General features: G+C 43.7%; 1 protein-coding gene across 3 annotated transcripts; it reads right to left on the bottom strand.

The window, feature by feature from the left end:
• Positions 1–587: 587 nt before the first annotated feature.
• Tmem183a (transmembrane protein 183A) lies at positions 588–23083 on the bottom strand. 3 transcript variants are annotated; one of them, XM_070041803.1, is made up of 8 exons: positions 22869–23066; positions 22518–22607; positions 21413–21580; positions 14435–14591; positions 13409–13589; positions 10946–11026; positions 5233–5388; positions 593–3470 (listed from the first exon to the last, which is right to left on the bottom strand). In XM_070041803.1, the coding sequence occupies exons 1-8, from the start codon at positions 22975–22977 to the stop codon at positions 3285–3287; spliced, it is 1128 nt and encodes a 375-aa protein (XP_069897904.1). In that variant the 5' UTR covers positions 22978–23066; the 3' UTR covers positions 593–3284. The 3 variants fall into 3 exon arrangements, with proteins under 3 accessions (XP_069897905.1, XP_069897904.1, XP_069897903.1); XM_070041802.1 differs by having other exon boundaries at positions 596–3470; positions 14435–14594; positions 22869–23083; XM_070041804.1 differs by lacking the exon at positions 10946–11026 and having other exon boundaries at positions 588–3470; positions 14435–14594; positions 22869–23067.
• Between the last annotated feature and the right edge of the window lie 226 nt (positions 23084–23309).

Genomic DNA, 23309 nt, shown 5'->3' on the forward strand with positions numbered 1-23309 from the left:
TCCCAGACCACGCCTCCCACCCCCCGGCGCTCCCCGGCCCAGCACGTGACCAGGGTACCGTTTTGATGCTGTGCGCCATTTTGGTCGTGCCCGGCTTTACCTGGCCGGAGCGTAGCCTCCAGGGCGACGGTGCGGCGCGCCCCGCTCCTCCCTTTGTACTTACCCATCTTCCCAGACTGGCCAGTGGCTTGTCACCTGCCACACCCCCTCTCCCACCCACTTAGGTGAAGGAACTTGGAATCCAGGTGGATGCCCGCGGCGCTCGGTGGCCGCCAGTGCGGAGGGCAGCTCGTCTGCTGTGCCCGCGCCATGATGCCGCATGTCTGAGTGACTCGCTTTGGCTTAGGCCTATTTTCCTGAAGCCTCCCTTGGCGGGCCTCCCATCCGGTCTGTGCTGTTTCACCATGGTGCCTACTCAATCCTTTAGGAACACCCAAATAGCACAGCTTCAGGTGCGAGGAATTCTCGTATACTTGCAAAGTGTACACAACAGCCAAGGCTGTGACAGCAGCATACACACCATCTTCCATTTATTATCTTAACTAAGCTGGGGCTTAGTTACCTTGCATCTTTGGAAAAAGTCAATAAGTCTGAGTAATTCTGTTATCTGGGGTGAGGAAGCTAAAGTTCAATCTATTATTTTCTGTGGCCCTACTAGCAAAATTACACATAAATTTCAAAGAAGTGAAAATTATTACACAGGTTTTAACCTCTCCTCACTTCCCTTCCCTAACATGAATCACAATGGAAGAAGCAATGCAAGGAATGAATGCAAAAGCCATAATAACCTGACCCAGTAGAGACAGAATCAGTACAAAAACTCAGGTCAAAGCACAATTACTGAGTCACATTTATTTCTCCTTCACCCCCCCCCTTTTAACTCCTAAGTGGGGGACACACAATCTACACAACTTCCTCCAGCTCTAAGCCATCCTTTGTTCAGGAACTAAGGACTCTGTCTTGTTTCCTTCTGCCTCAAAGAGGACAACTTTTGATTGCAGCGATCTGTCCTTAAGCCTTTTGTTTGCTTTTGTCACTGACCCAGACTCACTGTCAACAGCTTTAGTGCCACCACCAAGGCTAGCTTGTAAGGCTAGCTGTCAGAAGCAGTAATAAACAGATGATTCCTGAGAACATTCCTTAAATAGCACAGGGTGGGGATAATGGCAGGGGAAAAAAAATCATAATGTAGCACTTTGCTCACAATAAAATCTGCCCCCACAAGATTTTCATGTTTAAAAAATATTGTCTTAACTTAAGCTAGGGGTATATGACTATAATCCCAGCAGAGTCAGAGGCAGGACAACTGAGTTGGGAGCTAGACTGAGCTACATAGTAAGACTATCTCTATTAAAGAAAAAAAGAAAAGAAAAAAAAAAGGAGGGAGGAAGGGAGGGAAGATTGTCTTAGTATCAATCTCGGAATAATACCCAGTTTGCTGGTTAATTTGGGGGTTAGAAGGAAGTAGCAAGATTATCTTCTTAGGAAACCAAAAAAGCCCATGATTCTCTGAGCATACCATCTTTAGGAAGTATTTTGACCAAAGAAAGGACACTGGAATTTTTGGAGGACAAAATGCCGGGCTCTGTAGACACACAGGATGACAGCAGAGGCAGCAGAGTGCAGGACAGGATAGAGCAAAGCCACCGAGTGCTGATGGTTTTAACGTTGATTTCAACATGCAGTGCGTCCATTTTTTAAAAATGACCTTAGATGAAACGCCTTTCTAACAACATAATGGAAATGCCACTATCTTCCTCAAATAACTTTCTTGGTGTCACATTTTCCTTTAAAATACATATATTTAGAAGATTCTTTCATCAATCTTAACATACTTTTTAGATTTATCAGGGATAAAAGTACACCATAATCCAACTTTTACTTGCTCATTATTTATTTATTTATGCCAGTCCTGGACATTGTCCCTAGATTTTATGCTCAAGGCTAGCACTCTACCAGTTAATATTCAGCTCCACTTCTGGCTTTTTTGAGGATTAAATGGAGGTAAGAGCATCTCATTGACTCTGCTGCTCAGGCTAGATTTGAACCATGATCCTCAGATCTCAGTCTCCTGAGTAGCTAAGATTACAAGTGTAAGCCAGGGACGCCCAGCTTACTTTTTAATTATATTCTACTGATTCCCTTCTTGCCATCTACTAAAAGCAAACTAAGACTGGCCTTTTAAGTCATGGTACAGCAAAAAGAAAAAACACCTGGGTCAGAATCCTTTTACTGGCTGTTAAGGCCTTGGGTAAGTCACTGATTATTTCTCAAGCAAAAATAGAAATAGTTTAACCTATCTTAAAAAGACTTTCTTTTCTTTTTTTTTATAAATTTTTTTCTTTTTTTTTGGTCAGCCATGGGGCTTCAACTCTGGGCCCAGGCACTGTCCTTCAGCCCTTCAGCTCTTCAGCTCAAGGCTCTATCATTGAGCCACAGAGCCACTTCCAGCTTTCTGGTGTTTTATTGGAGATAAGAGTTTCAAGGCCTTTCCTGCCCCGGCTGGCTTTGAACCATGATCCTCAGATCTCAAGCCCTCCTGAGAAGCTAGGATTATAGGCATGAGCCACCAATGCGCCCCAGCTTTGAAAAGACTTTTAAGCATTAAAGACATTGTTAAGTTCCTAATACAATCAAGGACACAAAGTCAAAAGCATTGTCATTATCAGTCTCATGCAAAAAAAAAAAAAAAAAAAAAAAAAAACCTAATACAAAATTGGAAAATCAATTAAATATACCTTAAGTATCCAAGAATTATTTTTTAAAAGATACACAAGTCAGTATTATATAAGATTCTGAAAACCCTGTCACCTGCTTTATTTGAACTGAAGAAAGGTAAGGGAGAAAATATTCACTTGAATGTGAGGAGCAGCTACACTGAAGCAATATAACAATTTTAGGATGCTGGGTTCCTCTAATCCTAAGGAAATCTTCCTTGCTTGAAGATTTCAGAGCTAATTTTTCCCTAGAGCTTGATCATTCATTTTCACTGGAATAAAAGAATAAAGAACAAACTCAATAGCACCAAATGGGGTTTTAACACACATAAAAAAAAAAACAAGCCAGGTTTCTCCTTTCAAATGCAAATTTTACATGAAAATGTTTATAAATCATAGTTGTCTTTCTTCGTGATTCAACCCTTCTCCTGCCTGTAATAGGAACCCAAGGAACCCATAGAGCCCATGCATCACTAATCAGATATACAACCCAGCTGCCCCTTCCAAACGGGATCTCATTACTAATAGACCAGGCTCAGAGGTGCCCCAAGGGATGGTAAGCAATAACTATGCCCGCAGGGAGAATGGATACTGTGGATGCCACCAGTCAAAGAGCCGAACACTGTGCACTGGGTCCAGAATGACTTGCACACCCTGTTCATTACGCAGGTTCCGCCCACCACGGACAGGAGAATCTTGGAACACCAGTCTCACTCGATGATGTCGCATGTCTGTACTCACATTAATAGTGAACTAGAAAGGAAAAACAAATTTAATACTCAGGATTTCCTACCGCTTACCATGAGATGATTCAGTCTAGCTCACAAGAGTACCCATAAGTTCTAATACCAACATGTTTGTAAAGATAGAAAAATTAAACCAGCTAGGCACCAGTGGTTCACACTTCTAATAGTAGTTACTCAGGAGGCTGAGATCTGAGAAACATGGTTCAAAGCACCCAGGCACTGGTGGCTCACACCTGTAATCCTAGCTATTCAGGAGGCTGAGACCTGAAGAACATAGTTTAAAACCAGCACAAGCAAGAAAGTCCCAGGAGACATTTTATCTCCAATTAACCATCAGAAAATGAGAATGGCTCAAAGTGTTAGAGTACTAGCTTTAAACAAAAGAGCTCAGGGACAGAGCCCAGACCCCTTGCTCAAGCACCATCACAGACCAAAAATAAAAATAGAAAAGAAAAATTAAGCCAGGTTTACATGCCTATAATCCTAGCTAGTCAGGAGGCTGAGATCAGAGAATTTGGGTTCAAAGCCAGCCCAGGCAGAAAAGTCTATCTCTAATTAACTAGCAAGGAAGTGGTGCTGTGGCTCAAGTACAGTGCTCACCTTGAGCTGAAGAGCGCAGGGACAGCACCCAAACCCAGAGTTCAAGCCCCATGACCGACCCAAAAAAAAAAAAAAAAAAGTTAAAGAGTAATAATTAACTAGCAAAAAACCAGAAGTGAAAGTGTGACTCAAGTAATAGAGTGCCAGCCTTGAGGGAAAAAGCTAATCGAGAACAGAATTCAAGCCCCAGTACTGCACAAAAAAATAAAAAGGAAGCAGGCTAAATAGTCTCAAATATAACTAACTTTTCCCACATCTGACTTGCTAATATGCAAGTCTGATTTCAAGATTTTTCATTTTATTTTTATTTTTTGCTAGTCCTGTGGCCTGAACTCAGGGCCTGGGCACTGTCCCTATCTTCTTTTGCTCAAGGTTAGTGCTCTTCCACTTGAGCCACAGCACCACTTCTGGCTTTTTCTGTGTATGTGGTACTGAGGAACCAAACCCAGGAAATACACTTAATGAGTTTTTTGTTTTTTGTTGTGGGTCATGGGGCTTGAACTCAGGGTCTAGGCACTGTCCCTGAGTATTTGCTCTCAAAGCCAGTCAGTGCTCTACCATTTGAGCCACAACACCACTTCCAGATTGTTGTTGTTTTTGTTTTTTGGAGGGGAGGCCCAGTCCTGGGGCTTGAACTCAGGGCCTGGGCACTGTACCTCAGCTTCTTTTTACTCGACTAGCACTCTACCACTTCCGACTTTTTCTGTTTATGTGGAATTAAGGAATAGAACCCAGGGTGAACTTCATGCATGCAAGCACTCTACCACTACGTCACATTTCCAGCCCACCCTGCCCCTTCCGATTTTTCTTGGGGGGGGGGGGGTTGTACAGTCCTGGGCTTGAACTCAGGGCCTTGGCACTGTCCCTGAGCTTCTTTTGCTCAAGGCTAGTGCTCTTCCACTTGAGCAATAGCACCTTTTCTAAGTATTTTACTGGCAATAAAGAGTCTCAAGTACTTTCCTGTGTGGGCTGACTTCAAAGCTTAATACTCAGATCTCAACTTCCTAAGTAGCTAATAGTTATGAGATACCAGTGCCTGGCTTCAGAATTTTTTTTTAATTATTGTTTAGATTTCTTTTTCATGGTAAAATTACAAATCTCTTTCAAACTACAAATACAGTGAGAAGTGGTAAAAAGGTCTACAGATGAAATATGGAGTCCCCACTTACCAGAGTAAATATCATTCCCATGACAATTGGAATAAAGATGAAGTTGAGAGTGGTAACCTGCAGCAGGCAGCAGTCCTGGTCTGGGTTGGTGTGAACATCTTCATACTGAATGGGGGGCTGCAGTCGTCCCACACACTTGCTCTTTAACCTAGGGGGCTAAAGAGCACTAAGAATTAACCTTATGGCCTAGAGGAAATACTCACCAATGAACATCCTAAAGCTAATGACTTCTCCCTTCTTTCTCTTCTGTATAGACATCTTAGTTTCAGGTTGGAGGCAAGGTTCAAATGTAGAATGACAACCTAGATATTGGTTCCTATGTAGAGATAAAGGAAATATGCCTGCCCTTCAAAAGAAGGGAAAACATTTGGATGGATAGTGGTACTGGTAAGCTATGCTACCATCTGCTAACAAATAGAAACTTGTAGCTCCTATGAAACTATACGCTTGAAATTTGCAATGTTTGAAGAATTGCAAATTCACTTGTCTACCTCCAACAAATATTTGTTGCACATAAGCGAGGGCTGGCATGGCCTCCTAATTCCATGCACTATAAAACAAAAGATTCGGGCTGGGAAGGTGGCTCAGTGGTAGAGCACTTGCCTTGCATGCTTGAGGCCCTGGGTTCGATTCCTCAGCACCACATAAGCAAAAAGAAAAAAGCCGGAAGTGGCGCTGTGGCTTAGGTGATAGAGCGCTAGCCTTGAGCTGAAGAGCTGAGGGACAGCGCCCAGGCCCAGAGTTCAGGCCCCACGACTGGACCCAAAAAAATAAAAAATAAAAAAATTAAAAAAAAAAACAAACAAACAAAAGATTCACAAGTCTCAGAACTCAAGGAAATCTCAGCATTCACTTTTCTGCAGTTCTGACCTTTGTTTCTACTTGCATTTCTCCACTAAGAATGCCCCTCAGTGCTTCCTCTGAAAGATGGACTTTTACCAGTGCTTAGTGGATATCACAGATTGCCAGTGTTTGTCATGTTAAATTTTACATGACAAAGTTTTTCCTAAGAACTATGTTATTTACAATAGATCATTAAGAAAATATTGTTTATCGTAATTCACCTGCCATTAAGTGAGGAACAACTGTATATGTAGTGTCTCCTCAGTAAGCTACTAGGTAGCTAATGAACCTGCTGAAGATAAAGACAGGTGAGCAAGGTGCTGGTGACTCATACCTATAATCCTAGCTACTCAGGAAGCTGAGATCTGAGGATCAGCATTCGATGCCAGCACTGGCAGAAAAGTCTCCAATAAACTACTCAGAAAAAGCTGGAAATTGAACTGTGGCTCAAGTGGTGTGGCATTAGCCTTGAGCAAAAAGAAGCTCAGGGACAGCACCTAAGCCCCGAGTTCAAGCCCCAGGACCAGCAAAAAAAAAGACAGGCAAACTAAATCATCACTGTGGCTAAGATTTCAGGTATATGTAAGCAAAAGGCAGAGACAGAACAGAAAATTATCTACTCTTCTAACAGTCTTTGGCAGTCCCTCTCCCCAGTCATCTCAGATGTAAAAGCATATAAATTATTGTTATTTGCAATATATTTGTCTGTCATGGCTATTCTTATCACCTTGGATTGAGAAGGAACTAGGAGTTATTCACATACACTATAGGTATGTAGTAAGGGTGTTTTCCCTCACGAGGGGGTAAGAGCTATCCTCAATGTGGGCAGCACTACTCAACAGACTAAGGTCCTAGATGGAATGAAAGAGGAAGAGAGAAGAAGCATGTGGGCACAGGCCCATGTGGTCTCTCTCCCCTCTCCCCCTATACTCTCTCTCTCTCTCTGCTTCCTCAGCACCATAATATGAACCATTCTTTTCTGCCATACCCTCCTTGTCATGACAGATTGAAACCTCTAAAACAGAGGTGTTCTACCACTTGTGCCCCGACTCCAACCCCAAAAAAGTCTAGTTTAAAGTAGTAGACAAGGAGCATGTGGTGGTTGCAGGGATTATGTCCATTAAAAAGCCAAGAGCTAAGAATGTGGCTTAGTGGTCAAGTGCTTCCCTTGCATGCATGAATTCCTGGGTTCGATTCCTCAGTACCACATAAACAGAAAAACCCAGAAGTGGTGCTGTTGTTTAAGTGGTAGAGTGCTAGCTTTAAGCAAAAGCAGCTCAGCAACAGTGCCCAGGCCCTGAATTCAAGCCCAGGACTGGCACAAAAAAATATACATAAATTTTCAAAATCCATCAAAGCCTCTGGAAGTAACATTGATTCTCCACTCTTAATAATTCAGGATGAAGATGTTCCACAATCTAACACATATAAGAAAATGAACAACAGCAAAATCAAGTGCCAGTGACTCATACCTATAATCCCAGTTACTTGGGGGCTGAACATGGGGAGATTATAATTTGAGACAAACTCAAGACAGAAAAAGTTCATGAGATTACCACCCTCATCCCCAATCTCAACCTAGAGCTAGGTACAGTGGTGTACCCATCCCATCTAGCTTCATGGAAGATTAAGATTGGGAGGATCAACATTCTAGGCCAATCTAGAACAGAAAGGTCTTTAGACCCCATCTTAACAGAAGCTGGTTATGGTAGCACATGAGTGTCATCTCAACTACATCGAGAGGCTAACAATAGGCAAATCAAGATCCAAGCACATGCCTGGACAAAAATTAAGACTATCTCAAAAACAACCACATTAAAAAGGGTTACATGGGGGCTGGGAAGGTGACTCAGTGGTAGAGCACATGCCTTACATGCCAGAGGCCCTGGGTTCGATTCCTCAGCACCACATAAGCAAAAAGAAAAAAAAGCCGGAAGTGGCGCTGTGGCTCAAATGGTAGAGCGCTAGCCTTGAGCTGAAGAGCTGAGGGACAGCGCCCAGGCCCAGAGTTCAGGCCCCATGACTGGACACCCAAAAAAAAAAAAAAATGGTTAGAGCTGGGGCTGGGAAGGTGGCTCAGTGGTAGAGTGCTTGCCTTGCATGCATGAGGCCCTGGGTTCAATTCCTCAACACCACATAAACAGAAAAAGCCAGAAGTGGTGCTGTGGCTCAAGTGGTAGAGCTCTAGCCTTGAGCTGAAGAGCTGAGGGACAGTGCCCAGGCCCAGAATTCAAGCCCCACAACCAACCAAAAAAAAAAAAAAAGGGTTAGAGCCTTGGTTCAGCCATGGAGTACTGCCTAGCAAGTGCAAACTGCAAGTTCCAACTTCAGTACCACCAAAGAATGAAAAAAATCAACAACAGAAAGCTGGGTTTGCAATTCAGTGGTAAAGTACCTGCCTTGCACATAGAAGGCCCTTAGCTTCAATTTGAAGGAAAGAGGGAGGGAGGGTAGGAGGGAGGAAGGGAAAGAGGAAGGGAGTTCTTAAATCAGCAAAAAAGGATATTGTCTAATAGTCACTACGTATTCAATTCTCAATTCCCCCAAAATGTCTTCAGTAGCTCTTTATTCTCTGACTCCGGACCTTCCCAAACTACTTTTTGTCTTTTAATACAAAATAGTTGTCTTTTACTTTTCATGGCAATATTATTATTGTAAGTTTTCTTTTTGTTTTTGCTTTTTTTTTGGTGGTCATGGCTTGAACTCAGGGCTTGGGTGCTATCCCTGAACCACCATGCTACCCTTATTTGATTCTTAGTAAAGTCATTTCATAGCTATTATTATAATGGTTTGAGTATTGGTGTTCCTGCCAAAATTCACTTCGAAATTTAATCTCTAAGTATTAAGAAGGGGAGTCTTGGGGGAGTCTCTCATGAATAGGATTAGGGCCCTTAATGAAGGACTAATGCCTGTCAACAGTGGCTCACACCTGTAATTAGAAACTCGGGGAGGCTGATAGGCAAGAATCAGGATTCAAAGCCAGCTGGAACAAGAAAGTCTGTGAGATTCTTATCTCCAATTAAGGACCAAAAAAAGCCAGAAGTGGTGCTAGGGCTCAGAGTGGTAGAGCAACAAATCTCAGGGACAGTGCTCAGGCCTTGAGTTTAAGCTCTAGGACTGGCATTCTTCTGAGGAGCCCCCACATCCCCCCAAAAAAGAGGACTTACATATGCACTGGTAGTTCATACCTGTAACTAGCTACCCAGGAGGTAGAGACTGAAGGTCTGTGGTTTAAAACTAGCCCAGGTAAAAAGTTAGTGAGAGCCCCCCCCCAATATGTTGATGTTTGGCGATACGCCAAAGTAAACAAGACTCAAGAAACAAAGGACCTCCATTCATCTTGTCCTATCATTATTAAATGACCCCATGCTGCTGACCACATATATGGTATATATGAACACATCTGAGGGAAACTAGGAGGAGGACACAGAAATAGAGGAAATAGGGAAACACACAACAGCGGCTGCACTGACATTGATGAAAACAAAGCAAGCAACTCAAGGGCAGTGATGGGAGGGAGGGAATTAGAGGGATAGAGGGAACAGCTTACAGTAAGCAAAAGGAAAGAAATGTACATATCACCCAATGTGGAAGAAATAGCTGTATTGTCAAAGCTCATAGAATTCACAAACTTTATAGACCACAATAATGACAATTTGCCTCACGAAGGTTAGAATATGTTTGTGACTTCAGCTAAGTATCACTATCTCATAGTACTATGAAATTTGTGAAATTTATGTAATCAATCACAATAAAAAAAATTTTTTTAAAAGTTAGTGAGACCTCATCTCAATTACAGCTGGGTGCCACGACGTATGCCTGACATCTCATTTATGCAGGAGGCTGAGATGGGAGTATGGTGTGGTTCCAGACCAGCCTAGGCAAAAAACATTGAGATTTTGGGGGGGGGGGGTGAATAGTAAGGGAAAAACAAAGGAGGGGGTAACAATGCTTGATAGGAAAGTACTTATTACCTTATTCATGTAATTGTAACCCCTCTGTACAGTATCTTTACAATAAAAAAAAATAAAGAAAAAAACAACCACTAAAAAAAAAAAATTGAGATCCTACCTCAAACGTAAAAGCTGGGCATGGTGATGTTGGCCATCATCTTAACATCTTAACTACAGCATAAAACGTAAGTAAGAGGATAGCTGTGTAGGCCAGCCCCAACAATAGTAAGAAGATCCTAACTCACACATAGCACAAATAGGGTTGGAGACCTGGATCAAGCAGCAGAGTACCTGCTGGCAAGTGTAAAGCATAGGTGGGAACCAAGTACCATCCAAGAGTGGGGGCAGGGAGAAACTTCACGTAAGTTCAGCCCCTTTGGCCTTCTACCTCTGCTATAAGAGGTCAGCTTCTCCCCTCTGACAGGTGCAATGAATGCTCTTTCTGGCAGCAGAAAGAGCAGAAAGCCAGGGGCCAATGCCTTATGCCTCTAATCCTAGCTACTCAAGAGGCTAAGATCTGAGGATCATGGCCAAAGCCAACCAAGGCAGGAAAAGTCTGTGAAATTCTCATCTCCAATTAACCACTAGAAAACTGGAAGTGGCGCTATGACTCAAAGTGAGTGACAGAGTGCTATCCTTGAGCAAAAAAGCTCAAGGACACTGTCAGGTCCTGAGTTCAGGCCCTATGACCAACCAAAAAAAGAAAACAAAAGAAGAAGAAAAGAAGAGCAGAAGAGAGCAGACCAAACAGAGCCTTCCTCTAGGACTCTGAGGAAATTACTCCCTCTTCTTTATAAAGTTATCTACTGAATTATTCTGTTATAGTAAGTATCAAGGAGAAATAACAAAGGAATCAAGACATCTAGTGAAATTCATTACAACAGATATTATCTGAAGGCAAAGAAAAGACAACATACCTGTTTTTTAAATTTGAAGTTGAACTCCCACATTGGTTCTTGTCTATTCCCAACAATCTTTCTGCACCAGAAAAGTAAGCACTGTTTAAAAAAAAAATAAAATATAAAATAAAGAGGGAAAATAAAAAATACACTATAAAGTAACAAAAAAAAAAAACCAACTGGAAAAAAACTCTGCCTGAGTGCTCTAAAGCCAAGCATAATCCCAATGCTGAGGCTTTCCTTTGGCACATATGACTCAACTTGACATGGGTGCAACATGAAAAGACAACCCCAGGTCTACTCAGGAAGAAGAGGGACCAGTTTAAGTCAACCTCAGAGGTTATTGAGATCAACCCGATTATTCTTGTCCTTAAAGGCAGAAACATGGTCTCAAAGGCAGGGGCATTTTCTCTGATTCAGCAAGCCACTGCTCTACATTAAAATATAAGGGCAGCCAATAGTCACCAGGCAAGATGATCTCAAGGCCATAAGGCAGGCAAAGAGCACCAGTCCTGTAATAGGAGCAAGCCACTCAGGACCTTCCTGGAACAGACAGCCGGTAATAGAAACCACAGAGCTGGGCTGAATGCAGTCTGAAGTAAGCCCCCTAGTAAAAGTTGGCTACAGCTAGGTTTAAGCACAAGAAGTGAGTACCTCCCAGGGGATAAGGGGTGGGTCGTCCGCCGTGCCAGCTGTCCTGCCCTTCAGACATGCCCTGTACGTCCTGCTGTTCCATCAAAAATAATGGGCTTGGCTTTAAGGGGAAAACACTTCTGCTGCCATCGCAACGGCTCCAGTGTCCCACACAAGCTATGCTACTGAAAAGAGAGAGAGGGGAATCAAATACAAAAAGGTGGAGTCCAGGAACATGGGACAACTCTCCTCAGGCATGCTGGCAACTCCCTGAATGCCATGCGACTGTGGATATACGAGTGGCAAGGCCATGCATGGGACATCTGCTACTGCAGGTCCACTACTTCTTCCGAAGACCTCTAACAAGGCACAAAGAAGCAGCCAGATGGCCTGGGCTTACTACCTGGATCAAGATCTTAGTTCTCATTCCACTTTGGCTTTTCAGTCTACTTTTTTAAAAAATTTATAGCAGTAAGAATATGAAGATATGAGTCTTAAAAGATTTAAGCAGTAGCCCTTGCATTGTGCACTGGAGCCGCTAAGATGTGTCAAGCATGAGGGGTTTGCTCAATGTTTCTCTGCTCAGCAACAAACTCACCCCTGGCTTGATTAGCTCTTGGATGATCCCACCCTCCCCACAGTCTGATCCTGTCAAATACTTCTAGAGGAGGAACACTGTCCACTCATATTACAAGTAGAAGCAGCTGCTATGCCTGCTATGCATGCACAGCATGCTTTGCCTGCCCTAAATCTATCAGCTGCCATGATACTATGTTGTGTTCAGTTAATGGCCCTGACCACCTCAGTTTGTAAGCCGAGCAGAAAATCTTGGGTATCTTGAAATCAATAGTAGCCTTTTAATTTATATTCATCAGGTAAAATATTATCATTATAGAGCTAACCTAAGAGAGAAGAATCATTCGAGAATTATTATATGGCCATCATCATGATGGCCATGAACATAAAGACAAAGTATAAGAGAATAGGAAGTGCTAGAGAACCTGAAATTTGGGTTAGGAACAAAGTAATCACAACTACCTATCAAAAGATAGGAAATTTATATAACGGTACTAGTTGAATAAGACAAGATCCAAGATATCATCAACTTGCCTAAATAATAATACCTATTAAACTCACCTAGCTGAGCAAAACTGATTTTTCCAAGAAGAAAAAAGGAAAGAAAGGACCAAAGACTAGCTTGTCTATTACTAATCAGAAGAATTTCAGAAACTTGAATATACTATATGAACACAAAATACTGGAAGAATTCTGATTTTTTTTTTAAAAAAAGCTTAAAACAGGAAGAATTTTAAGAGCTCTGAAGTCTGTGAATTAGAGAACCTTATAGTTTTTAAGACAACATACCACAGAATCTGGGAATAGTCTGGCACAGGGCACTTAACAATTTAAAAGTCTACATCAAGGAAGTCAGGAATGAAGGGAATTCTTGAATGCCATGGTTACTTTAGAAAGAGAAAATTAGTGAATTACTCATGTTCTATCTCCACAACATAATGTAAACACCTTTTAAAAATTACAGTATACACCTGCCATTCAACTGTGTGCTCTCCTTGCCCAAAACCATTATATCTACAGTCCAATGCACAATAGATAAAAGTTAAAATAAAGAGAGTAAAGAATACACTAAAAGCACAAGAAAGCTTTAAGGTAAAGAGAATATAAGCCAACTCAGCACAGTGGGAATGTCTTAAGAGAAGAAATCTCTGAGCCCTAAGTTTACATGAGTCCCTTATCAGCCCGAGACCAACACCCTCCCATTAAAGAAGCTGAAAACAAGCTATGGTAAACAGATCCATTAGTGAAACCCCAACACTCATTCTCACGTACTTTGGAATTCTTTAGAGTGCTGGGAGTACTTTCTGGAATGGCTGGATTCTTGGAGATTCGAGCAGCAAATGGTTCATACATATGGTACAGAGATCGGATCACACATGCCCGGAGACAGCGCAGCTTCTCCATTGACTCTGGTCGCAGGCGCAAAGGCAGAGAGGCATCCAGCGTGTAGTGCCTGGAACATGACACATTACTCCAAATAATAGGTCTCCTGGTCTCTAGATGAGCTTTGTTACACTTTTCCACTTGGTACTTGGCTGGCACACATACAAATTACCATTTCCTTAACTCCTCGGCAACTTCTGCTTCTTCCATCTTATATTTGTGTATTTTCTCACCCTTTGAAAATGTTTAAATCCACATGACTGTACTATACAAAGGAGCAAGTCTTTGTATTGATACCTATATAATATACTTCAGCTGCTCAAATGAACCTGCTCTGGTTAAGAGCCCCCAGGTTCCCTGTCATTTGGCTCAGCAAGTTCTCTACTCTCTGCTACATCAACATGCACCTACTATAGCCTTCCAGCTTACAATCTCCACTTCTGTACTCACAGCAGAAGATAAATAGTGCTTTCGCTGATCCTATGATTCACTCACTCCTCAGCACTACAATTCTACATAGGGTAGCATAGCTACAAAAACTGTGGTCCCTGCAGAAGTCTAGAAAAAGCTAGATAATAACAAATCCAGTGGAGAAAGAAACAAACATCTGTAGCTTTTAAACATCCTAGCTAAGATGTTTTTCTCTTAAGAAAAGTCTTGAGTCAGTTCTTTCTAGGACAAAAAGCAACAGTCTGCTAAAAGCAGATACTGGAACCACAAGGAAAACAATTACCTGGACGAACTTATTAAATTTAAATTTAAATTAGAGGAAGCAAGGAGTCCAAAACTAGTGACATACTCAGGAAGGAGGAAAAAAAAAAAAAAAGGGAAGGGCAGAATCCAAAGAGAAGCTCCAGATCCCAAACAGCACTGAAATTGGCTACAGAGAAAACAGTGAGCTCTCTGTGGTCGCACCTTCGGTACAACCTGGTCCAAAAGGCAGCAGTACAAGTGACAGTCCAGGCATTCTTACAAATCAGGGAGAAGTTTACAATGTCCTCAGGACGGATGTAGGAAGCCAACAACAGCCAAATATCCATGGGGTACTCCTCTCCTCCAGCCCCATCCAGGTCTTCTGAAAGAGAAAAGGAACAATACTCTGGGTTTCTATAACACCTATCTAAAGACACTCATTTGAATTCTCCCACAGTGTGCACAGTTAAGAAAAAGGTTTTAAACAGGCTCTGTTGGGTGAGGGGGCACTTGCAGGATAGTCCAGGTTTCTTTGTCTATACAAAATTAGAACAACGAAACATGCTGAATTTTTTTTAAGAAGGGGTATGGGATAAGGGAAAGCGCTAGGGGGTTGAGGTTGATGGGAATACATTTGTACATGTGTGTACAAATAATATATGTTAAGCATTGGTGGCTCATGCCTATAACCCTACTTAGGAAGCTGAGATATGAGGCTCACAATTCAAAGTCAGCCCAGGCAGAAATGTCCAGGGAGACTCTGTTCTCCAATTAACCACCAGAAAACTAGAAGTGGTACTATGGCTCAAAGTGGTAGATCACTAGCCCTGAACTCAAGAACAATGCCCAGGCCCCAAGTCCAAGCCCCTTGTCCAACAACAAAAAAGAAACAAAGAAGAGAGAGAGGGAGGAAGAGAGGAAGAGAAGGAAGGAAGGAAGGAAGGAAGGAAGGAAGGAAGGAAGGAAGGAAGGAAGGAAGGAAGGAAGGAAAGAGGCAGGGGAGGGAGGAAGGGAGGGAGGGAGGGAAAAAATTTTAAATAGCAACAAAGACAACTCAGGTTGATCATTTCCTGTTAATTCTAGCCACTAAAAATGTTTGCCTCCTATAGCCTAAGTGAATTTTAAAAAACTACTATTTTGAAGTTTTCAATATTCCTTTGCGTATTATGTAAAATAATTCTTCAAAAGAAATGTGGAAAATACTGGGCCCACTTTAGTAATAAGAAAACAGAGCCATGCCAACCTAGACAAGGTAAACATTACTCAGATTTCTGACTCCAACATCCAGCTTTGTACTACATGCCTCCCTGGCCTTGGGTTTGCTTTTTTTTTTTTTTTTTTTAAGGGAGTCCACATCTACCAAACAATTTCTTCAGTAATGCAAAAGAAAAAAGGGGCTGGGAAGGTGGCTCAGTGGTAGAGTGCCTTGCATGCCTGAGGCCCTGGGTTCGATTCCTCAGCACCACATAAGCAAAAAGAAAAAAGCCGGAAGTGGCGCTATGGCTCAAGTGGTAGAGCGCTAGCCTTGAGCTGAAGAGCTGAGGGACAGCACCCAGGCCCAGAGTTCAGGCCCCACGACCGGAACCAAAAAAAAAAAAAAAAAAGGAAGAAGAAGAAAAAAACGCTGCTAGGTTCTGGTGGTTCATACCTGCAATCCCAGCTATTCAAGAGACTGAGTTCTAAGGTTTGAGGCCAACTCCAGTAGGAAAATCAGGAGATTCTTTTCTCTACTAGAAGTGGAAAAAGCTAAGGGACAGGGCCTAGGCTCTGAGTTCAAATACAAGCAAGAGAGAGAGAAAAGTAAAAACTGATTTTAAGATGGTACAAAGAGCTGGGCGCAGGTAGCTCACACCTGTAATCCTAGCTACTCAGAAGGCTGACATCTGAGGATCACGGTTCAAAGCCAGCCCAGGCACGAAAGTCCATGAGACTCATCTCCAATTAACCACCAGAAAACTGTGCTGTGGCTCACATGGTAGAGTGTTTGCCTTGTTCTGAAGAGCTGAGGGGCAGCACCCAGGCCCAGAGTTCAAGCCCCATAACCAACCAAAAAAAAAAAAAGAAGAAGAAGATGGTACAAAGACACCTCCAGTATGAAAGGGCTAGCCCTGGGTTTGAATCCTCAGTACCACATAAACAGAAAAAGCCAGAAGTGGCACCCTGGCTCAAGTGGTAGAGTGCCAGCCTTGTGCAAAAGAAGCTCAGGGAAGTGCCAGGCCCTGAGTTCAAACCCCAGGGCTGGCAATAAATAAAAGCCAGATTCATCAGTGTCATCATTCTTCAGCTGCCAGTAAACATACTTGTCTTCTTATTTTTACTGTCAGTTTAGCCTATGTTTCCAGAGAGAAGGCAGTCAATATATCCCTCTCTTCCTCCTCCATCATACCTCACTGATGTAAATTTCCTTAACCCTGAGGTCCACTATACATCCCAGCTTCAATTAACAGTATTTGGAACCCTCAATTCAGACCTAGTCATAGCACTACCCTAAAACCAGCTTTCCTCTTGCAACTTCCTCAAGTCACCCCAGCTTATCTAGCTGCTTCCACCACTCAATGACTCAATCAGATTCTGGTGTTAGGGTTTTCATAACAAAAACCAGTATACAAGCAGGGCACCAGTGGCTCATACCTGTAATCATTCCTCACTACTCAGGAGGCTGAGATCTGATGATCTCGGTTCAAGGCCAGCCCGGGCAGGAACAGACTCTTATCTCCAATAAACCACCAGAAAACTAGAAGGGGCGCTATGGCTCAAGAGCACTAGCCTTGAGCTGAAGAGCTGAGGGACAGCACCCAGGCCCAGAATTCAAGCCCATGACCAACAACAACAACAACAACAAAAAACCAACAACAAAAACCAGTCTATCTGAAAGAACTTCTCTTTTCTCGTTCCTGCCCCTTCTTGTGTCCGGACTCTACCTTCCCGTCTAAGCCTCACTTTCTCTCAATGTATCCCTTTGACAAAGAAGGAAAATGATACCTACTGAGACTCACAAGGACTTTTACAAAGCAGGGTACTATTAACGACACTATCTTCTTTTTCTTTTTTTTTTCCCCAGTCCTGGGGCTTGAACTCAGGGCCTAGGCACTGTTTCTGAGCTTCTTTTGCTCAAGGCTAGCACTCTACCATTTGAGCCAAGGTGCCATTTCTGGCTTTTTCTGTTTATGTGGTACTGAGGAATCAAACCCAGGGCTTCATGCATGCTAGGCAAGCATTCTACCACTAATTATCCATATTTTATACATAATTAGTAAAAAAATTTCCAGGGCTGGGAAGGTGGCTCAGTGGTAGGGCACTTGCCTTGCATGCTTGAGGCCCTGGGTTCGATTCCTCAGCACCACATAAGCAGGAAAAAAAAGCCGGAAGTGGTGCTGTGGCTCAAGTGGGAGAGTGCTAGCCTTGAGCTGAAGAGCCGAGGGACAGCGCCCAGGCCCAGAGTTCAGGTCCCATGACTGGACCCAAAAAAAAAAAAAAAATAGTAATCGTAACCCCTCTGTACAGTATGTTCACGATAAAAAATAAAAAATAAAATTTCCAAACAAGGGAAATGGAATTGGTCAAGGAAAGCTTTAAAGAGAGAGTCATAAAGGACACAGAAAACTTTGATAGGCACAGGTTAAGAAGAAAAACACACCAGTAAAAGAAATACGTTACATGAAGCTAAGACACTTAGAAAAAATAAAACACACATCAGGGAAGTACAGCAAAAAGTCTCTAATAAGATTTTCTTGATATTCAGAAATTAATAAACAAGGTGCTAGGGAGCAGCGAAGTGGCCTAGAAAGCACAAGGCTGGGAAGGTGGCTCAGTGGTAGAGCACTTGCCTTGCATGCTCGAGGCCCTGAGTTCCATTCCTCAGCACCACATAAGAAAAAAGCCGGAAGTGGCGCTGTGGCTCAAGTGGTAGAGTGCTAGCCTTGAGCTGAAGAGCTGAGGGTCAGTGCCCAGGCCCAGAGTTCAGGCCCCACGACTGGAGCCGGAAAAAAAAAAAAAAAAAAAAAGAAAGCACAAGGCCTTGGTACAAGCCCCAGTACAGCAAAAAGAAAAAGAAAAGAAAGAAAAAGAAAAAAAGGCTGGGCAGGGCTGGGAAGGTGGCTCAAGGGTAGAGCGCTTGCCTCGCATGCCTGAGGCCCTGGGTTCAATTCCTCAGCATCACATAAGCAAAAAGAAAAAAGCCGGAAGTGGCACTGTGGCTCAAGTGGTAGAGCGCTAGCCTTGAGCTGAAGAGCTGAGGGACAGCACCCAGGCCCAGAGTTCAGGCCCTACGACCAGACCCAAAAAAAAAGGCTGGGCACTGGTGGTTCACACCTGATATCCTAGCTACTCAGGAGGCTGAGACCATAGGATGGAGGTTTGAAGCTGGCATGGGCAGGATATTGGTGAGACTCTTATCTCCAATTAATAACCAAAAAACCAGAAGTAGAGCTATGGCTCAAATAGTAGAGGAAGAGGACTAGCCTTGAACACAAAACTCAAAGACAGCACCCGGGCCGGGCCTGGTGGGACTGGCACAAAAAAATAAAAAGTGAGGAAGGAGGAAGGGAAGAAAAGAGGAAGAAGAGGAAGAGGAGGAGTGGGGGGGGGAGGGTGAACAAGGAAAGGTAGGTAGACAGGTAAATGGGAAGGAGGGAAGGAAGGAGGGAAGGGAAGGAGGGAAGGGAAGGGAAGGGAAGGGAAGGGAAGGGAAGGGAAGGGAAGGGAAGGGAAGGGAAGGGAAGGGAAGGGAAGGGAAGGGAAGGGAAGGGAAGGGAAGGGAAGGGAAGGGACAAATGATTGAACAAGGAATGAACAAACCAGGTGTGGTAATACACACCTATAATCCCAGCACTCAAGAAAATCTGGAGTTGGGCTGGGAAGGTGGCTCAGTGGTAGAGTGCTTGCCTTGCATGCATGAGGCCCTGGGTTCGATTCCCCAGCACCACATAAGCAGAAAAAAAAAGCCGGAAGTGGCAGTGTGGTTCAAGTGGTAGAGCACTAGCCTTGAGCTGAAGAGCTGAGGGACAGTGCCCAGGCCCAAAGTACAGGCCCAGACCGGCAAAAAAAAAAAAAAAAAAAAAAAAAAAGAAAATCTGGAGTTCACACTCCAATATGGCTTTAAAAATATTATCTTTTGGGCTGGGGAGATGGCTCAGTGGTAGAGTGCTTGCCTTGCATGCATGAGGCCCTGGGTTCGATTCCTCAGCACCACATAAGCAGAAAAAAAAAACCGGAAGTGGCGCTGTGGCTCAAGTGGCAGGGCGCTAGCCTTGTACTGAAGAGCTGAGTGACAGCACCTAAGCCCAGAGCTCAGGCCCCACGACCGGACCTCCCCCCCCAAAAAAAAAAATATTATCTTTTGGAGATACCTACTAAAATATTGAGAGGTAACAGGATATTTGGAAATAGTTTCAAAATGATCTGGTGTCTGACAGCATAATGAGCAATGGTTATAATATAAATGGCAGTAGGTTGATAATTGTTCAAATTGGTTTATGACTACATAGAATTTATTCTTTTGTATTTAAAAGAATCTAATGGAAAACAGAGAGGAGTCTAACAACAGAATACCAGGAAGCAAAGAAGGTGAACTACAGATAACAACCACAAATCATGTATCTGATAAGCAACTGACATTCTGAATATATAAAGAATTCTTACAACTTAGTACTTAAATGTTAAGTTTAAAGAAAGCAAAATATTTGAATATTCAACATCATCATGAGGAAAATGCAAATCAAAACCTTATTAAGATACTTCACATCCACCATAATTTTAAGTCAGAGAACAGCAACTGTTGCTAAGAATGTGAAAAAACATTCACACATTGCTAGTAGAAATATAAAGTGGTGTAGCCACTTTGAAAAATAGTCTGGTGATTCCTCAAAAAGCTAAAGATAGGCTACTACTACTACTATGTTATCCAGTAATGGCATTCCTATCTAAAAGAAATGAAAGCATATGCTCACACTAACATTTGTCTATAAATGTTCCTATAAATGTGTGTAATAGCCTAGCAAAAAGCAACAGAGGTTGGGTGTGGTAGCACACACCCACAATCTTAGAACTCAGAAGGCTGATTCAAGAGGATATTTACTTTGAGGCCAGTATGGGCTGTATACAGCAAGATCCTGTCTCAAGTTTAAAACAAAAACTTTAACCACAACAACAAAAAAGCTGGGCATCATGGCTAAAGCCTGTTATCCTAGGTACTCTGGAAGTAATGATTAAAGGACAGTGGTTCAAGGTCATCCTGAGCAATAAAAAAGCATTCAAGACTCCATTTCAACTGGCTAGCAACAGGAATATATTCCTGTTATCCCATACTACAGGGAAGCACAATGGCAGAGCATGGTGGCAGGTGCCTGTTATACAGGAAGACGGAGAAGGACAAATAGAAAGATCACAGTGCAGGGACTGGGAAGGTGGCTCAGTGGTAGAGTGCTTGCCTTGCATGCCTGAGGCCCTGGGTTCGATTCCTCAGCACCACATAAGCAAAAAGAAAAAAGCCGGAAGTGGCATTGTGGCTCAAGTGGTAGAGCGATAGCCTTGAGCTGAAGGGCTGAGGGACAGCGCCCAGGCCCAGAGTTCAGGCCCCACAACCGAACCCAAAAAAAAGAAAGATAACAGTCCAGGCCAACCCAGACAAAGGGTCTTGCTTAGACCCTTTCTCAAAAATAGTCATACATGTATGTATATGAACTCATACCTATGTATATGTGTATATATATGTATGTGTATGTGTATACCCATGCACACATATATGAACCTTTAATAGAGTGATGATGAGACATAGGAATTTTAAGTGAGAATTAAGGAAGAATGAAATATAAAGAATGTTGCTGGGGCTGGGAATGTGACTTAGTGGTAAGAGTGCTTGCCTAGCATGCATGAAACTTGGGGTTCAATTCCACAATACCACATACACAGAAAAAAAGTGACACTGTGGCTCAAATGGTAGAGTGCTAGCCTTGAGCAAAAGAAGCTCAGGGACAGTGCCCAGGCCCTGAGTTCAAACCCAGGACTGGGGAGAAAAAAATAAAGTAAATAAGACCAATGTATTAACAAGTACTGTCCAACTGTCAAGCTCTTAGCTGAGAGCTAGATTTTCTCGAACCTCTAGTTTCCTATTGGTGTCTCCCTATATGTGGAGAAAATGACAGCTTTAACTCTCACCATAGAAAGAACAAATAAGGCAGAAGACAGCAGGCTACTCTGTACCTTTGTGCCTCTTGCTTTTCTTTTTTCTGGAGATAGTTCTCTCATGGGCACTTTCCTCCTGGGCATCCATCTCATCACTGCTGTCAATGATGTCACAGGGCTCACCAGCCCCAGAAAGAACTTCCTCTGCAGGAACCTGGGAGGCTTCCAAGCCACAAAGAGATTTTACTAGAAGAAAATAGGGAAGAATGAGATGGCACAGAAATCTATCCAGAAGTGCAAACAGCTTAGCCAAGGTTCCAGCATCCATCAGAGAAGGGGAAGAGGGAGGTTTGTGGGGGTGCTAGAGGAAGCTGAGAACCTAAAGCCATGTTAAAATTTTAGCATTTTAATAACGGAAATTTGAAAAGCAATGGACAAATGAACTCCAAAGTTGTAGAAACTGGCACCTTCAAAGTGCAAACTTCAGCACTGTATATGTAATTTATCCACTATAAACTCTCTATTACAATAAAGGCAAAGGTGATTTTTATTCTGATCTACATGAACTCTTACATGAACTATGTTTAACCCTAGTCCTGAGGGACCCATGAAAGCAAAGGAAAACACAAGAAAAGGAAAAGATCGTGGCAAGGTTGTAAGACAAAAAGAGAAGGTAGGTAGGTGTAGGGGCGTGTGTGTGTGTTACTGCAAGAGATTACTGTGTGTGTGTGTGTGTGTGTGTGTGTGTTACTGCAAGAGATCGTGGCAAGGTTATAAGACAAAAAGAGAAGGTAGGTAGGTGTAGGGGCGTGTGTGTGTGTGTTACTGCAAGAGATTACTGTGTGTGTGTGTGTGTGTGTGTGTGTGTGTGTGTTACTGCAAGAGATTACTACCTAAGAAGCAGCAGTGGAAAACTACACAAACTTGCTTTTTTTTTTTTTCTTTTTTTAACACAGCTATAGAAACGCAGCTATAGAAACTGCTAGTCTTGGCTAATCCTCCCCCTCACTCCTCCCTCGAATAGGAGAGCAAACACGTTTATGGAAAGATGCCCAAAGGATGGCGGGGGGGGGGGGGGAGGGCGGGAGGGAGAGGGAGGATATGAAGGCAAAACTCCCAAGAACATAAAACACCTAGCTCTCCTTCAGAGCCTGGCTCCGCAGGGGCCTGGCCATATGCCTACCTTCCTGCTGAACGGCGTTGGCCACCGCTTTCTTGACCCGTCCAGACCTCACGACCGCTGGATCCGAGTTGGCATAATCCGCCACGGTTACTGAAAGACAGCATCAACCCTCAAGGCACAGGCCTTCTTCTCTGGGGGGGGGGGGGTCTTTCCCACCCAGCCCTCCTCCGTTCGTGGCCCCGGGCTGGGCCTTCAGCCCCTTCCGGCGGTGCGGTCGGGCGCGGGCGCGGGCGCGGCCCCGGCCCAGGCCCCGGCCCAGGCCCCGGCCCCGGCCCCGGCCCCAGCCGGCAGCCCAACCCGGCGGTCCAGTCCCAGATCCTGCAGCGCCCGCGCCCCCGCCCCCTCGCCCACCTCGCCCCGAGCAGGCGTCTTGGGCCCGGAATTTGAGTCGCTTTCCTCTCTTGGGCATGGCGACCGTATTGAGGCGAGGCCGGCCTAGCGGGCTGAGACCCCGGGCCATGTCTGGGGCCCGTGAGCCGGCTCCGGACGCCACGAACCAGCTCCGCCCGGTTCCGCAGCCATCCCGCACCGAGCCCTCAGATCTCGCGATAACTTGGACTAGGTACTGCTCCAGCCCCGTTGGCAGCCCACGTCCCTCGTCGAAAACCAATCATCGCCAGGTGCAGAGATACGTCATCATTCCACGCCAGTAGATTCAGCTGGATCCGGATTCCGAGAATGCGGCGGGTTGTTCGGGCCGTGGTGGTAGCGGTTCGGGCCGTGTGTCTGTTTCCTGGTTACTTCACCAAAACACACCCCAAAGGAACAAAAACAGGTTGAGCCTCATAAAAT

Source organism: Dipodomys merriami, unplaced genomic scaffold, assembly GCF_024711535.1.
Source record: "Dipodomys merriami isolate MVZ:Mamm:240054 unplaced genomic scaffold, mDipMer1.0.p SCAF_31, whole genome shotgun sequence".
NCBI classification, from domain to species: domain Eukaryota; kingdom Metazoa; phylum Chordata; class Mammalia; order Rodentia; family Heteromyidae; genus Dipodomys; species Dipodomys merriami.

What these genes read in the sequence shown, in the direction of transcription:
- Tmem183a (XM_070041802.1), bottom strand. Translation starts at nt 22,977, where the DNA reads ATGGCCCGGGGTCTCAGCCCGCTAGGCCGGCCTCGCCTCAATACGGTC. An exon ending in AGACGCCTGCTCGGGGCGAG is followed by an intron (nt 22,608 to 22,868) that starts GTGGGCGAGGGG and finishes GCTGTCTTTCAG; the next exon opens with TAACCGTGGCGGATTATGCC. An exon ending in TGGACCAGGTTGTACCGAAG is followed by an intron (nt 13,590 to 14,434) that starts GTGCGACCACAG and finishes GTCATGTTCCAG; the next exon opens with GCACTACACGCTGGATGCCT.